The 13,282-nt window shown below is 37.7% G+C and overlaps 1 protein-coding gene across 1 annotated transcript in view; it reads right to left on the bottom strand.

Moving 5' to 3' along the window:
- Positions 1-13,282, bottom strand: part of LOC139162082 (transient receptor potential cation channel subfamily V member 6-like) — a 135,254-nt gene continuing 121,972 nt past the window's right edge. The window contains exon 15 of the mRNA XM_070742106.1: positions 1-324. Within this exon, the coding sequence (XP_070598207.1) occupies positions 42-324 (283 nt within the window). The 3' untranslated portion in view covers positions 1-41. The remainder of the gene's footprint in view (positions 325-13,282) is intronic.

Here is a 13,282-nt window from a genome sequence, read left to right as displayed (position 1 = left end):
AGTTTATCTTACTTTCCACTGAGGCACTTGGGCCTATGCGTTCACACATGATAAACCTCCTCCTCCTTCTCGTCTTCTATGGCATGGTTGATATATCCCTGCTTGTGGACAAGCTTACTCTGCCGTAAGATGTTCCAGCGACTATTGGCATTTGCTGTATTTGAAAGAGCACCAAGGCACTTCTGTTCTTTTGTCAAAATTGGTCGACCATCAGCTGCTACATCTTGGGTCTGCTTCCTCTGCAGGTACTTCTCAAAGGCATCCCTTCGGTAAGGCCCATGTGCTTTAACAGGCATCTGCCTTATTTCACAACGATCTTCAACCCTGCATGCAAAATGTTAACAAGAGTAGTGAAGAACATGTTACAACTGGTTTGTGCACATTCATTTGTATTATCTAGGAAGCTCAAACTGCCCAAGGAGCTGCTGATACAGTTCTACAGAGGAATCATTGAGTCTGTCATCTGCAACCCAACAGGACCGACACAGACTTCAGAGGACAATCAAAACTGCAGAAAAAGCAATTGTTGCCAACCTGCCTTCCATTGAGGACCTGTATACTGCATGAGTCAAAAAGAGGGCGGGGAAAATATTTACTGACCCCTCACATCCTGGACACAAATTGTTTCAACTCCTACCCTCAAAGCGTCGCTACAGAGCACTGCACACCAAGACAACTAGACACAAGAACAGTTTTTTTCTGAATGCCATCACTCTACTAAACAAATAATTCCCTCAACACTGTCAGACTTTCTACTAAATCTGCACTTCTACTCTACTAGTTTTTCTCATCATTCCTATCACCCATTTCCTCCCATGTTGACTGTATGACTGTAACTTGTTGCTTATATCCTAAGATTTTTATTAATATTGCTTCTTCATTGCTTATTTGACCCCTATGACAATCATTAAGTGTCGTACTACATGATTCTTGACAAATGTATATTTTATTTTATGTACGCTGAGAGCATATGCACCAAGACAAATTCCTTGTGTGTCCAATCACACTTGGCCAATAAAATTCTATTCTATTCTATTCTATTCTATTATTCAAGCTTCTCCAAAGGATTTTGAATCAAGGTCTTTGGAAGAGAGCTTGGAACAATATTTATTGCATTTGTATTAGCATAATTCCTACCAGGCCAGGAGCCAGAAATGGTTAAAGATCAGAGGCTGCTAAAAATACAGTGGGAAAGAAGACAATGATTTATTTAGTACAAAATGAAATGTTCCTAAATAAAAGGATCTAAAAAGCTCCTAATATGCTTATAATTATTCCCTCTATTAATGCTAGAAAATGACTTTATATACTTTTAAAATGAGCTACTTTTAGGAGGTTTTGGCTGCCTACTAAAAGTCCATGGTCTTTGCTTTAAGGAAAAATATAATACATTTCTCACATATTTAATTAACCTATTAATAAAGGAAAATCAATGTGAACTATTCCATTGCCTCTTTTCCCTTATCCAATACCCTCATAGTTTGTTGCAAATTTGTTATCTCTTCGTATATTGAAAGAAGAATGCGATTTCTCAAGTATTATTACAAATTTCTTTAGCATGAATTGCTCCCCACATCCTTTTCTGAACATTTTGATCAGTGGTAGTGAACCTATGGCACAGGTGCCATAGGTGGCATGCGGAGCATATCTGCTGGCATGCGAGCCATTGCCCTAGCTCAGAGGGCGTTTTTGGTTTCCAGAGAACATTTGGGGGGATGGGGGAGGACGTTTTTACCCTCACCCAGTTCCAGGGAAGCCTTTGGAGCCTGGGGAGGGTGAAACATGAGCCTACTGAGCCATTTCCAACCTCCAGAGGGCCTCCAGGGGGTGAGGGAAGCTGTTTCTGCCCTCCCCAGGCATTGAATTATGAGTGTGGGCACTCACGCATGCGCAATAGCGTGCACGCACTCTCTTTCAGCAACCAAGGGAAAAAAGGTTCGTCATCACTGATTTTGATTATCTGGGAACTTATGGAGGATCTGACTCCAGGTCTGCCCACCCTAGAAGATTGCCTATATTTGTCTATTTTTTTCCCCTCACAAAAAGAATCAGTCTAGTTTCCAGATAAAACATTTGTAACCCCATCTTGATATTCATTAATTTAGCTCTGGAAACCTTGATATTTTTGAAGGATAATGATATTATAGTCTGTCCAATTACATTAAGAAACAAATTATCACAGATAATCCCCACTCGGTCAAGGACCTCGGGATACTAATAACTAAAGATCTAAGTGCCAAAGCCAACTGCAACAACATCACTAAGAAGGCCTTAAGAGTTGTTAATCTAATCCTACGTAGCTTCTGCTCTGGGAGTCTCACACTACTTACCAGAGCTTACAAAACTTTCACCAGACCCATCCTCGAATACAGCTCATCTGTTTGGAACCCATATTGCATCGCAGACATTAACCACTTCACAAGAAGAGCCCTTCACTCCTCCACTCAAAACAGAATACCCTACGAAACTAGACTTACAATCCTGGGTCTTGAAAGCTTAGAACTACGACGCCTTAAACATGATCTAAGTATTGCCCACAAGATCATATGCTGCAATGCCCTGCCTGTCAAAGACTACTTCAGCTTCAACCACAACAACACAAGAGTACACAACAGATTCAAGCTTAACATTAACCGCTCCAAACTTGACTGTAAAAAATATGATTTTAGTAATCGGGTTGTTGAAGAGTGGAACTCATTACCGGACTCTGTAGTATCATCCCCTAACCCCCAACATTTTACCCTTAGACTATCCACGGTTGACCTCTCCAGATTTCTAAGAGGTCAGTAAGGGGCATACATAAATGCACTCGAGTGCCTTCCGTCCCCTGTCCTATAGTCTCTCCTATATCTCGTATTTTTTCTCTACTATATCCTCTATGACCTTCATTGTGTATTATTGTGTATTGGACAAAATAAATAAATAAATAAAAATAAACATTTCCTTAGGTAGAATTTATTATGGAACAGATATTTACCAGGAAAAAAAAACAAGAGGTCTTCCATTACTGAAGATGATATACCCTTCAAGTTGTTGATTTTAGAATCTCATTTGAACTCTCAAAGTACCGTATATACTCGAGTATAAGTCGAGTTTTTTAGCCCAAAAAATGGGCTGAAAAACCCGACCTCGACTTATATTCGGGTGACTGACAGGTCACCACAAGAGGGCGCAAGCGGCTTAGAGAAAGACAGCCGTCTTTCAGCTTGAAAGAAGCGGCAACTGCCTGGTTAAGAAGGGAGAATCCACCCCCTAGCCAAACGGCTTTTTTACTGTTTAGCGCTCGAACGCTGCGCTAAACAGTAAAAAAGCCGTTTGGCTAGGGGGTGGATTCTCCCTTCTTAACCGGGCAGTTGCCGCTTCTTTCTGTTTAGCGCAGCGTTCGAGCGCTAAACAGAAAGAAGCGGCAACTGCCCGGTTAAGAAGGGAGAATCCAGAGTCCTGTTGGAGTTGGGCGGCAAGGAAAGAGGGAGAGAGAGAGAGGGAAGGAAGGAAGGAGTTAGGAAAGAAGGAAGACAGAAAGAAAGAAAAAAAAGATGGTAGAAAGGAAGAGAGACAAAGAAAGATGGTAGGAAGGAAAAAAGACAAAAAAGGAAAGGGAGGGAGGGAAGGGACTGAAGAAGGAAAGAAAAAGGAAAGAAGATAGGCAGACAGAAAAAGAAAGGGGGGGAGAAGGAAGAAAGGAAGGAGAGAGAGACAGAAAGAAAGAAAGAAAGAAAGAAAGAAAGAAAGAAAGACAGACAGACCTATGACCACAATTGAGCCCAAAATTGTGGTTGTTAAACAAAAGCGTTGTTCAGTGAGAATCACCACATTTTACTCAATCCATGGCATTTCCTAGCTCTAACAGTGATGTGCAAGCTAGGGAAGTACTGGTACATCTGAAGGTACCATATGTGTAATGTTCTAGTTATGGTTAAATGTGTGGCAGAAAGTGGACTCTGGGTTTGTTTTTCCTATTACAGTAAGTGAGGTTGAATGTACCGTATACAGTATACCGGTAATTTTACAAGAGCTCCCTCCCTCTCTCTCTCTCTCTGTAAATATACCGTACATATACAGTTTATATAGTAAACAATGTACGGTATATTTTTGTGTGCCTGTGTGTAATATGTATGTATACATATGGCATATATACATAGAATTAACCCTGCTGTTCTGTTCGGGTCGTATGTGACCCGAAACCAAGTTTGAGTCCCCTGTAAAGCATTTTCCCTGCATATCTGAAACTTGAAATTTCATGACTTTTCATCATTTCAGGGGTTCTCTCTATGAGAATTTTTTTTGGGGGGTGGGGGGCTTAGTTTTTGCTGGGCAAAAAAACTCCCTAATGTTATGTTCCCGGGTCTATTTGACCCGGACTGCAAATTGATCATTTTAGATACTTATATTTGGTCTTTTTGAAAGCTTTTTTCATCTGGAAACAAGTTTGAACATTTCTGCACACAATGGAATGAAAATTGAACTGAAAAAATTAATCCTTATTGGTTTATTTTGCACATAAATGTGCCTCCCCCCCGTTTTTGTGAAAGTTTTTTCAATTTATGGATAGTTTTGCTTGCAAAATGCATTCTATTTTACTGGAGTTGGTGTGGGATTGGTACCTTGAACATTTCTGAATATAAGAAAAATATAAAGGAACTGAAAAAAATGATTCTTACTGTTTTTTTGACATCAGAAATAAGCCCCCCCCCCTTGGCTGCTTGCAACCATTTTCACTTTTTATTTTTTTATGCTCCAAATCCGAAATATTCTTTAAAATCTTAGGCATTCATTTACTCAATTTAACAATGCTGATCATCAAAAAAATATTTGTGGGGGTGGGGGAAAATTTTTTTTCTTGGCAAAAAAAAAGTCACGTTTACTCTGTTCGGGTCATATAGACCCGGATCAAAATGATTTTTTTTAGGTGCTTGAATTTGGTCTTTTTGAAAACTTTTTCCACTGGAAAACTAGTTTGAACATCTATGAACATAATGATATGAAAATTGAACTGGAAAAATTGAGACTTATATTTTTATTTTGATCAAAAAGCCCCTCCCCCCATCCTTTTTGAATTTCGTGTCAATTTATATTTTTTAAGGCTACAAATCCCTAAGGAATTTCCCCGCAAAAGGTTTGATATACTAAATTGAACAATCCTGAACATAAGAAAAATATAAATGAACTGAAAAAAATGACTCTTATTGGTTTATTGTTTTATACTCGAGTATAAGCCTACTCGAGTATAAGCCTATTTGAGTATAAGCATGGGGGCCCATTTATGAGCAAAATAAACCAATAAGAATCATTTTTTCAGTTTAATTTTCATATCATTATGTTCAGAAAGGTTCAAGCTACCAATTCCACACCAAAATAGAATAGTAAAATAGAATGCATTTTGCAGGCAAAATTATCAATAAACGCAAAAGTTTTGATATACTAAATTGAACAATCCTAAACATAAGAAAAATTGAAATGAACTGAAAAAAAATGATTCTTATTGGTTTATTTTTGAATATAAGACCATATCATTTTATACTCGAGTATAAGCCTACTCGAGTATAAGCCTATTTGAGTATAAGCATGGGGGCCCATTTATGAGCAAAATAAACCAATAAGGATCTTTTTTATTCAGTTCAATTTTCATATCATTATGTTCAGAAAGGTACAAGCTACCAATCCCACACCAACTTTAGTAAAATAGAATGGATTTTGCAAGCAAAACTATCCATAAATTGAAAAAACTTTCACAAGAACGGGGGGGGAAGGCACATTTATGTGCAAAATAAACCAATAAGGATTAATTTTTTCAGTTCAATTTTTATTCCATTGTGTGCAGAAATGTTCAAACTTGTTTCCAGGTGAAAAAAGCTTTCAAAAAGACCAAATATAAGTACCTAAAATGATCAATTTGCAGTCCGGGTCAAATAGACCCGGGAACATAACATTAGGGAGTTTTTTCGAACAGAACAGCAGGGTTAAATAGTATATTTTGGATGTTCAGTAATAGTAAATAGAGAGGGAAATTGTATCTCTTTGAGGCAAGGAGAGGCCAAATATCCTAACCCTAACCCAAACCAGCAGGAGCAGTGGGGGATTGAGGTAAGTACAGTACTTGCAATTTTTTTGCCTATACTGCCTTGGGGTACATATACCTGTTTACCCTCTTTTAAACTTACAGAGCTAGTTTACTGGTTTTCTTTGAAATAAATATTCTAAAACATTTACCCTACTGATGCCTCAATTGATGTAATTTTATTGGTTTCCATTTTAATAAGTTACCAGTAGCCGCTGCATTTTCCATCCTCGACTTATACACGAGTCAATAAATTTACCCCAATTTTTGTGGCAAAAGTAGGGGCCTCGACTTATAGTTGGAGCGACTTATACTCGAGTATATATGGTAATAGGTTTATAGAGAGAAAGTGAAGTAAGAATGTCTGATTAGCTTTTCTTGAGATAAATAGCTTGTAACTAACTGTCTGTCCATTGTATTTATAGTCGAAATATCTTATCCCAACTTACTTCTTCTATGTCTTAATTTTACTTATTTTTATATAAAGCTAATTTCATTTGTGTCATTTAAAAATGGTAAAAATGAAATGACAGCTGGGGAAAAAGACATGGAACTTTGGCTTTTTTACATCTGGTAACTGCAGTGAGATTGTTACATGTTCAAAAAGATTCAACATTACCCTTAATGGAGGAAAGGCTGGGAAAGATAATAGAACTTGCAAAGATGGCTAAATTAACTTCCTTGATTGGAGAAAAGACAGTATCTATGTTTATTGCTGACTGGAAACCCCTTAGAGACTTTTTGCAAGAAACAGAAAAAATGAATTTATAATTTATGGCTCTGTTGATTAGAAAAAAATAGATAATTAAAAGATGATTTTTCTTTTTGCACCTATTGGAAGTTATTTCTTTTTATTCTTTCTTTTTTCCTTTCCTTCTCTCCTTTACTTTAGGTTTGTTAGCTTTTAATCTTCTTTTCAAAACTTTGATATGCAAAAATGTTTTTTCCAGCATCTTTAGGTTTAATGAGAAGTACATGTCAGTCATCTCTGTACCTATGTGCCAGTATAACAACAAGAACCAGGAAAGAAATCTCATTTCTTGTTAAGCAAATGGATTTTTAAAACCCCTGCCTTCAGAATTTTTTTTACATTTTTGTAAGGGAAAAAAACATTGGAAAGGTCAAACTTATTATTATTATTAACAAGAGCTGAAGATGCACTAAAATCCAAACTAAGTACTCAGTTTGCAGGGGAAGAAAAGAACTGCAGTGCTCTATCTTTTCCATTATCCTATATATAAAATTATATATAGGATGTGATTTGAGCCCAGATTGGACTGAATCAGAGGACAGAATACATGAGTTTATGAAAGGCATGCGTCCCAATTAAGGGATCAGTGTAATAGCTGTTTCTATTCCTGATAATGGTCTGAATTTAAATCATGAATTTAAATAGCAGCTCTCCCTACCCTAAACTCCTTACTAGGGAACAGGCAATCTGCAATGCCTGAGTTGTCTTCCTATGACTTGGAAAATTGTCTAAACCCATAAAATGCACCTTTAGGGTTCATTCATACCATATTCCTGCAAGCTAACCAGGTAGGTATTAAATATGCATATGGTCATGACCACTAAACTTCATTGCAAATTAGAAAGAACACAATACATGTACAATTGTACCATTCGGTAAAATTCCTTTTTCCACAAGCATCTACCAAGCCCCATGGCCAGCAGACATCTGTGAAAGACTGGGACAAAGTGGAGACTGCAAGGGATTGGCTGTCAATAAGAACAAATGTGATAAAGCATCATACCAACAAGATCCTAAAGACACGTTCCCTAAATCCTGCCACACAATGAAACACATTGTGATATACTTGACATTCTCAGATGCCCTAAAACTACCTTCAGTTTAAAAACAGGGTTTCTTTTTATAAATGTCAAGAAGTGTCTGTCATTTTTGAACCTTTTTTTACACATGTTATTTTAGTGCCCCATTACCAATCTGTGAGTTTGCATTCTTTATGGTTTTTTGCCCATTGAGCTGCTCCATCCTCTTAGCTAGGGCAACTCACAGATGTGGTAAATGACTTATCAATCAATCAATCAATCAATCAATCAATCAATCAATCAAACAATATTCAATGATCAGGGAAATTGAAAAAAACAGAGTGAAACAGATAAATACAACAATATACTAACAACTAGCAAAATAAATCACATAATATAATATTCACTCCTCCATTACTGTGTTTTCAAGATTACTTTCATGTGGGGAGATTTTGGATACTTGACAATCAAATCCCATGGGATTATTTTGTTTGTGCCTTGCAGTCAGCGATTCTTCAAAACTATCTGGATGAGTCCTTGCTGTTTTCTTGGCAAGATTTCAGAAGTGATTTGCCGTTGCCTATTTCTTAGGTGTGTGGGGGGGAAGAGAGATAGAGAGGGAGAGACAGGCAAGGAGGGAGAGGGAGGGGGAGAGAGGGAGGGAGAGGGGAGAGGGAGAGAGGAAAAGAGGGAGGGAGAGGGAGGGAAGAAAAGAGGGAGAGAGGGAAGGAGAGGGAGGGAGGGAAGAAAAGAAGAGGGAGAGGGAGGGAGGGAGGGGAGAGAGGGAGGGAGAGGGAGGGAGGGGAGAGAGGGAGGGAGAGGGAGGGAGGGAGATGGGGAGAGGGAGAGAGAGGGACACAGGAAGGGAGAGGGGGAAAGAAAGGCAGAGGGAGAGAGGGAGAGAGAGGGAGGGAAAGGAAGAGAAAGAAAGAGAGAGGAGAGAGGGGGAGAAGGAGAGAAAGGGAGGGAGAGAGAGAGGCCATGGTTACCTAGCTGGCGTTGTGCCTAAGGCAGGAACAGAACACAGGGAGGGAGGGAGGGAGAGGGAGGGAAAGAAAGGGAGAGAGAGGGACAGAGGGAGGGAGAGGGGGAAAGAAAGGCAGAGGGAGAGAGGGATGGAGAGAGAGGGGGGAAAGGAAGAGAAAGGAAGAGTGAGGAGAGAGGGGGAGAGGGGGGAGAAGGAGAGAAAGGGAGGGAGGGAGAAAGAGAGAGGCCATGGTTACCCAGCTGGCTTTATGCCTAAGGCAGGAACAGAACACATGGTCTTCTGATTTCAACTGATGCCTTAAGTACACCACAACTCTTTCTTTGTTAGTTTTGTTAGCTATTACAGCATTTTATTAATTGGACTTTTATGCCATCCCTCTCCAAGGACTCGTGGCAGCTTATAACATATAAAAATAACAATATATAACATCCTGAATCCAATCAATAATTAATAATCTAAAACCCAAAATACTCATACCCATTCAATCCACTAACTCGCATAACTTTGGTTGGCCAGGGGCAGAAGTCTAATAGCTTCAAGCTTGGCGACATAAATAAGTCTTGAGACTCTTACGGAAGGCAAGGAGGGTGGGGGCAGTGCGAATCTCCAGAGGGAGCTGGTTCCAGAGGGCTGGGGCCTCCACAGAGAAGGCTCTTCCCCTAGGCCCTGCCAAGCGACATTGTCTAGTTGATGGGACCTGGAGAAGGCCAACTCTGGGGGACCTGACCAGTCACTGGGACTCATGCGGTAGAAGGCGGTCCGCAGGTATTCTGGTCCGATACCATGTAGGGCATTTTGTTTATAAAACTATCTGAGCCTCATTGTTTATACAACTATCTGAGCCTATTTTTCAGGTACATTCAAGGGACTAGAAAGACTTGGTCTTTGGACTATCTAGTCCAGGGGTAGGCAAAGTTGGCTCTTCTATGATTTGTGGACTTCAGCTCCCAGAATTCCTGAACCAATCATGCTAGCTCAGGAATTCTGGGAGTTGAAGTCCACGTGTCATAGAAGAACCAACTTTGCCTACCCCGACCTAGTCCAAAGTAATAGACTGAACCCATATTATTTCTGCATTTGTCCCATAAAATAAAGGTTTATCCTATATCCTACATCCCCAAATAGTTGAAATATGTTGTTAGGAGTGACAAAACCATTTTATAGATTTATCTCTGTTGCCCAGGAATGTGCTTGATATAGATCAGGACTGGAGGTCTGTGGAAATTCACACACTTGCATCAATGCTACCCCTCACCTGCACACTTTCAAACAAGGGGTAGCACTAGGAAGAAAATGTCTGTAGAAGTCAGGATCTACAGTCACATTTCTACAATGAATGAAATCTTCATTAGGCTCAAAGACCAGCATAAGGAGAGTAGCATATAGCCAATTAAACGTGTTTCTGCAAAATTCATACAGTACGTGTTTCCTAGTTCTTGCTTTTGTTGTTCCCAAAGTCCATTTTCTGGTTATGGGATGCGTTTTAATGGTGCCTGTTTCATTTTTACCTCACTTTCACAGATATTTAGAAGACTCTTAGCTGGCTGCAGAAGAAAAAAAATCCTTATTTTACAGGGAATTCTGCAAAACACATTGTACCTGAGACAGGCCTGGCACTTGTGGTGCGTGGAGAGACGAATACAGGGTGTTTCATTGTTTCCTAACCTTCCCTCTCCCTGTTTTACAGCATACTTCAACATGCAGAAGAGACACATATAATCCTTTCATAGTAAAGGTGTCTGTTTCAATGTAGGTTTAATTGACAAAATCCCTCTTTCATATTGCACCTTCATATGCCTCTCCTTTATATCCTGCTGTTAGTTAATTAGGTTTATGTGTCGTGTTTCTTTTGAGGAGCTGAGCATGGTATATGGGGAGGGATGTTTTTAAATCCTTTACAACTCTGTAAAGTAGGTTGTGTCGAGGGGAAATATGTTGCCACTCTGAGTGTGTAAGACCAGGGCTGGTATTAAATCTGGCTCTGCAGTGTTAATGCAGCATCTTCACCGTAGCACCACATTAGATGTGGAAAAGTGCAGGAGGAAAAAGCTAACTGAAGCATTTCCAAGTCAAGGATTTTTTTTTTTTAAATCACCCTGGCTATATCATATTTATGGTGATGGCCAGCAGTGATGCAAGAGAGGCAAACTGAATTAGTTGGTTTTACTGCAGAAGTGTTTCTCTACCTTGGTATTTGATGATGTATGGACTTCAACTCCCAGAATTCCCCAGCCAGCAATTATGGGAGTTGAAGTCCACACATTTTCAAGTTGCAACATCAAGAAATACTGTAGTACAGCAAATGGGTTTTTGCTTTCACCAGCTGTTGGAGGTTGATGCCTTGAATAAGTGCAGATAGTTAGCATGGGGGGGAATCACAGCCGATGTGGATGTACTGCTGAAAGATACTGTGTCTATAACTGACAACATAAATCAGTCACTGCAACTATACTTCCCACTTTACAGCATTTTTCTAAATAGAATCAACTTCACAAATAGAAGCAAAATATCGCATCTCAGACATTAACACTCTTGAAAATGGTCAAAAAATTGAAAGACCAATCTCATTACTAAACATAGACTATAAAATTTTTATATCAATATACGCATTTAGGTTTCAAATACTATAAATGAAATAATACATGAAGATCAGAATAGATTTTTACCAGGTAGACAAATAAAAAATAACTTGAGGACAATTATAAATACCTTAGAATATTATGAACAACACCCTGAAAAACAAATGGCACTTATATTTCTTGATGCCAAAAAAGCATTTGATAATGTAGATTGGATCTTTATGAAAATACAATTAAACAAGATGAATGTGGGAACCAAATTTTTTAATATAACTGATGCGATTTATTCCAACCAATCAGCAAAAATTATAATAAACAATGAACAAACAGAAAGATTAGAAATACAAAGAGGAGTTAGACAAGGCTGCCCCATATCACCATTATTATTTATTTTAACATTAGAAACATTATTAATAAAAATAAGAATGGAAAATGATATAAAAGGTTTGAAGATTAAAAAAGAAACATACAAAGTCCAAGCATTTGCTGACGACGTGGTCTTTATAATAGAAGATCCTCTGACATCAATATCAAAATTAATAGACTTAATAAAAGAATATGGGAAAGTAGCAGGTTTGAAAATTAATAAGGAAAAGACACAAATACATGACGGATTTACAGATAAAACAACTAGACAAATCAACAAATATGAAAATAACAAAAAAAGTAAAATATTTAGGTATTTGGATTTCTTCTAAAGTTATGTCCTTAAAAAATGACAATTATATAAAGCTTTTAGGCCAAATTAAAAAAGACCTGGAAATATGGAACAATCTACAGTTATATTTAGTAGGAAGAATTTCTACAATCAAATTGAATATTCTTCCCAAAGTATTGTTTTTATTTCAGGTAATCCCAATAAATCCAGGAGGGAATTTTTTAAAAGAATTAACTAAGATTACTAAAAAATTTATATGGCAAGGTAAGAAACCAAGAATAAAACAAAGTTCTTTAGAAGATCGGAAACAGAGAGGAGGGCTAGCCCTCCCAAATTGGAAGTTATATTACCAAGCGGCAGCACTATCGTGGATAAAAGAATGGCTAATTTTGGAAAATAGAAGATTATTAAACTTAGAGGGCCATGATTTAATGTTAGGTTGGCATGCCTTTGTATGGTATGAAAAGTACAAAACTCACTCATACTTTAAAAGGAACATAATTAGAAAGGCATTAATAGATGTTTGTAATGAGATTTTTAAAAAATCACTTTTTAGTAATGCCAGAATGGGTTTCACCAATTGAAGCTATTTCTCACCTTAATTTGTTAAAAGAAGGTAAAATATGGAAATATAGAGATTTACTTGATAACCAATTAAAACTGAAAACAAAACAAGAATTGCAGGAATCAGGGGTAGAAATAGATTGGTGGCAGTACGCCCAGATTAATTCTAGATAACAAAAAGATGCGAGAATATTCATATTTAAGAAGGACAATAATATACTTGGGAAATTGCTAACCCAAAATCAAGGAAAATTGATCGGGAAGTTATATAAATATTTAATAAATTGCAAGACAATATGTTGGATGTTAAAAGATAATATGATCAGTTGGTGTAAAAATTTTGGAAAAGAAATAAATCTAAGTATATGGGAAAAGGTTTGTATTCATCTAAACTAGAATTAGTCTTTTTTTTTCTGTATTAAGAAGACTTCTATACTTAGTGGAGCAATGGTAGCTCCTTTACATGTTAAATGTTGTCTATTTTGTTTTGTCTTATATTTTAAAAAATGAATAAAAATATTTGGGGGGAAAAAGAAAATTTATTTATTTATTTATTTATTGGATTTGTATGCCGCCCCTCTCCATAGACTCGGGGCGGCTAACAACAGTAGTACAAAACAGCATGTAAATCCAATACTAAAACAGTTTAAAAACCCTTATTTGTA

This window comes from Erythrolamprus reginae, chromosome 2 (genome assembly GCF_031021105.1).
Source record: "Erythrolamprus reginae isolate rEryReg1 chromosome 2, rEryReg1.hap1, whole genome shotgun sequence".
NCBI lineage: Eukaryota > Metazoa > Chordata > Lepidosauria > Squamata > Dipsadidae > Erythrolamprus > Erythrolamprus reginae.
This window is presented reverse-complemented; position numbering and strand designations above follow the sequence as displayed.